Below are 3,530 nucleotides of genomic sequence, written 5' to 3' on the forward strand. Positions count from 1 at the left end.
TCACTACTTTGGTCCAGGCTATTTACTGCAAAAACTAAAGATCTTACCAAGTATTTTTGCTCTGGTTTCTTGTGCAAATATCTTAGTGTGCTTGCAATAAGACAAACTAACCCTATAAGTAAATTTTCCACAATATATAGGAGTCAATAATTCCTTAAAATTGATTTAAAGGAAGTACTAGTTCCGCTGGCAGATCATTTCATTTATAACATGGAAAAAATGTTTCACAGAGCAGCCCTCCCCGCTGCTTCTCAATGAAACGCTGGTGAAAAAAAAAAAAAACAAACAAAAAAACATTATTAAAGGGTTTTTAACAATGTTCAATAGGAGCAATGTTGCGATGAATTCCTGAAGCCGGAGATTCGGAAAGAGCAGGAGCTTCTTAAAGAGACAGAGGCTCAATTTCACAGTATGAAATTACAAAGTCAGTTTTCTTTTAAGTCATATTTGATTTACACTGCATTTTTATAACAACTGAAGGCAACATAGGTACTTGATTGTACTATAAGATCCTACAATGTGACTGGAAAATGCAAACTATACTACTGAACCGAGCTGTGGGATGCCTCTCTACAGTAGGGATAGGAAATCTTTTCAGAGTTGATGGGAAGAGTTGGACTAAGCTAAATACGAAGCCATACTGGACCAAGTCCTGTTAGCAGCTGCATAACTGCAAATTGCTCAATTATATGGTCAACGCAACTAGAGTCTCAAAAGCTACTTTTTAAAACACGGTCTAAAAACATTATCTCTCCACACTGTTCTTGGATTCTGCATGTCCTTCGTTGCATATCCATGTGTTTATTTCGAGGGGCTGACTGTTTCAGAGGCCGGGTTTTTGACTGAGAGGAGGGAAGGGGAGAGGGAGAGCCCTGGTAAACACATGGTGTGGAGAGAGAGAGAGAGAAAGAGACGCAGGGTGGGGAGTGAGCCACTATAAAAGAAACAGTCGGAGCTGTTGGTGGCATTCGCTCCAGCAAGCCGACACTGGCACATACAAACAACAGACAGAGCTGAAACCTACTGACGGGGGTTAGAGTCGACAGCGGCAGCAATCGCTTTTTCTTCAAGACTGATTTTCTCCATTCTGCCAAGAATTGGAGGTCTGTACCCTGGTCCTCTCTGGCTTTTTTTTTTTTGCTTTTGAGTGGAGAGATTTTTCTCCTCTTCTTCTACCACAAGACTCCCAAACGGGCAAGGGAGGACTAGCTTGTGTCCGCAGAGACTGTCTTAACATTTTCATTTAACTCGGGCTCCCGTTCCACCATGGCTGCTGTGCGTCAGATGCCGCCAGAGACCTCGGGCTTCCACGTGCTCTCAGCCCACCTGATGGCCACCGCCACAGAGGAGTTCCCCCAGCAGCTGCCCGTCCCCAAGAGCCCGGCGAAGGGCAAGAGTCGCTCCCGCCGGCCCCGGGAGGCACGCTTCAAAACCCAGCCCGTCACCTTTGCCGAGATCGCTGAGGTAGAAGAGGAAGGCTCTTGCCCCTTGGAAGAAGAGAGGGCGCGTCGCTCCTTCCTGCAGTCGTTGGAGAACCTCCGGCGGAGCACGCAGGCCCTCTACTGCCCGGCGGCGACCAATCTCACCCCCACGCCCACGCAGGCCAGCCTGGACTCCAGCGACTCCGACTCCACCCAGTGAGGACTTCAGATGGAGGTCAACTGAACAGAACCAAACTTGCAGTCCTGCCTTTATGTGTAAAGCTACTGCTGCCACGCAAACTCTGCATTTAGTTCACTAACTCACGCTGCTCGAAGATGCACATCGGACCTTTCCGTAAAAACCTCCTCTGCTGGCTGGTTTTACAGCGGTACAGAAATAATGTGTAGAGGTAGCAAACAATGCAACATTCAGCACAACGTCTTGTTTCCTACCGTAGTTGTTTAGGAGTAATATGGAAGAGGAAGGGTCTGAGTCTGGACTGAGTCTATAGCTTCCATTTTGGAGCTATAGAGCATGTCTGTTTCTATCTAGGATTTTCTACTTGATGAGCGAATGTGGCGAGGATGACTTAAAATGTTAATGTTGTGATTGATTTGTCTGTAAATACATTGACAAAGCAAAACATCCTGCAGCAAAAGTTAGATGTCTGGGCCTGGAACTGTAGAGGACCATCACAGATTCTTGTCTGGAGACTCGCAAAGGGGCTTTTTTCCTCCCCAGCTTCTCAGTTAATGAAATCAGTGCTGCTGCTTTGATTTCTGAGCAGAAATTCCCTTTCTATTTTTCAAAATGAATTTATTTATTATTATTATTATTATTTGCATAACCAAGTACATTTCTAGATGTAAAGTTGTCGATGACTTCTGGTCACTTTGACTTTCATACAAACAATAACCTTTATATTTTGTGATTCCATTACTTTGTATGTATATATACGTATATATATTTGCTTATGTACTTCAATAAATATTTTCAAGGACACTGAGCCAATTTCAGTTTCACTTTGAGAAGTTTTAAAGAAACTACAAACTCATAAATCAACAAGACATTGATGGCACCTGGAGCAAATGGCAATAATCCACAGTAAGAGGGCAAGTGGTGTACAACCTGACTTTTTTTAGGATTTTTCAATACACTGAGGTTGGGCCCATTCAGAAAACATCAACATAGGCCAATGTTAACATAGGCTAACATTAACATAACTTAACGTTGATGCAGGCTAACCTCAACATAAACCAGCCTTAACGTAGACTAAAGTCAACATCAACATTGTCTTGTTGCACTATTTTGCTCAATTCAAATCTTGCTTACCCAGTCCGGGCTTTCTCCCGTTGACCTCGATCATTTCTCCTGGCCCAGTCAGCGAACAGAAAGAGAGGTTGTGAACAATGACATCATTTTTTTGTGTGCGGTCTTAGAATTGTAGTCTGCCTGTAGGTTTAGCAAAGTCAGCAGAGGAAGTGAACGAAACCATTTGGTCCATGTTGACCACACTTCCAAATATTGAATTAGCATGAGCAGCCGCCACGTTCGACTTGGTACTTTTCTTTTTGCAGTGGAGAGTGGTTGTTTACAGTGGAGAACATTTCCGGTAAGCTTCATGGCGTTGAACTGGCACATTACATACAGTACAGACCAAATGTTTGGACACAACTGTGTGTCTTTTGGTCTGTACTCAATACAGACCAAAAGTTTGGACACACTTTCATGAGAAGGTGTGTCCAAACTTTTGGTCTGAACTGTACGTCATGGCCAAACATTAGGGATCAGGTAACGTTTAAAACATCATCAGAGTCCTCGCCTTACAGGAAACAATCGTTTCTCTTCAGCCAAGAGCCCAGAATCTCTACGAAGAAAAAGTACCAAGGGCTGGTTTTTTACCAGGCTAACGTTAGCATAGCATTAGCCTGCCATATTGATCAGAAAACAAGCTCTGATGTTATGTTTAGGGTCACTGTCCTACTTTAACATCCAGCTGTGTCTCATTTTCAACCAGCTAGCTGTTGGTTGAAGGAGAAACTGAAGAATTGAGTAGTTGTTCTTCTTCCTTATTATTCCATCCATCTCTTGCATGGCACCAGCATCAC

The 3,530-nt window shown here is 43.5% G+C and overlaps 1 protein-coding gene across 1 annotated transcript; it reads left to right on the top strand.

Annotated features, from left to right (window-relative positions):
* Positions 1-920: 920 nt before the first annotated feature.
* c2h11orf96 (chromosome 2 C11orf96 homolog) lies at positions 921-2,433 on the top strand. The gene has a single exon (XM_032551602.1). The coding sequence runs from the start codon at positions 1,267-1,269 to the stop codon at positions 1,639-1,641; it is 375 nt and encodes a 124-aa protein (XP_032407493.1). The 5' UTR covers positions 921-1,266; the 3' UTR covers positions 1,642-2,433.
* The last annotated feature ends 1,097 nt before the right edge of the window (positions 2,434-3,530 follow it).

The sequence above is a fragment of the Xiphophorus hellerii genome, chromosome 2, assembly GCF_003331165.1.
Source record: "Xiphophorus hellerii strain 12219 chromosome 2, Xiphophorus_hellerii-4.1, whole genome shotgun sequence".
In the NCBI taxonomy this organism is placed as follows: domain Eukaryota; kingdom Metazoa; phylum Chordata; class Actinopteri; order Cyprinodontiformes; family Poeciliidae; genus Xiphophorus; species Xiphophorus hellerii.

Excerpts from the sequence above, each read along its gene's own strand:
- c2h11orf96 (XM_032551602.1), top strand. The coding sequence starts at position 1,267 with ATGGCTGCTGTGCGTCAGATGCCGCCAGAGACCTCGGGCTTCCACGTG.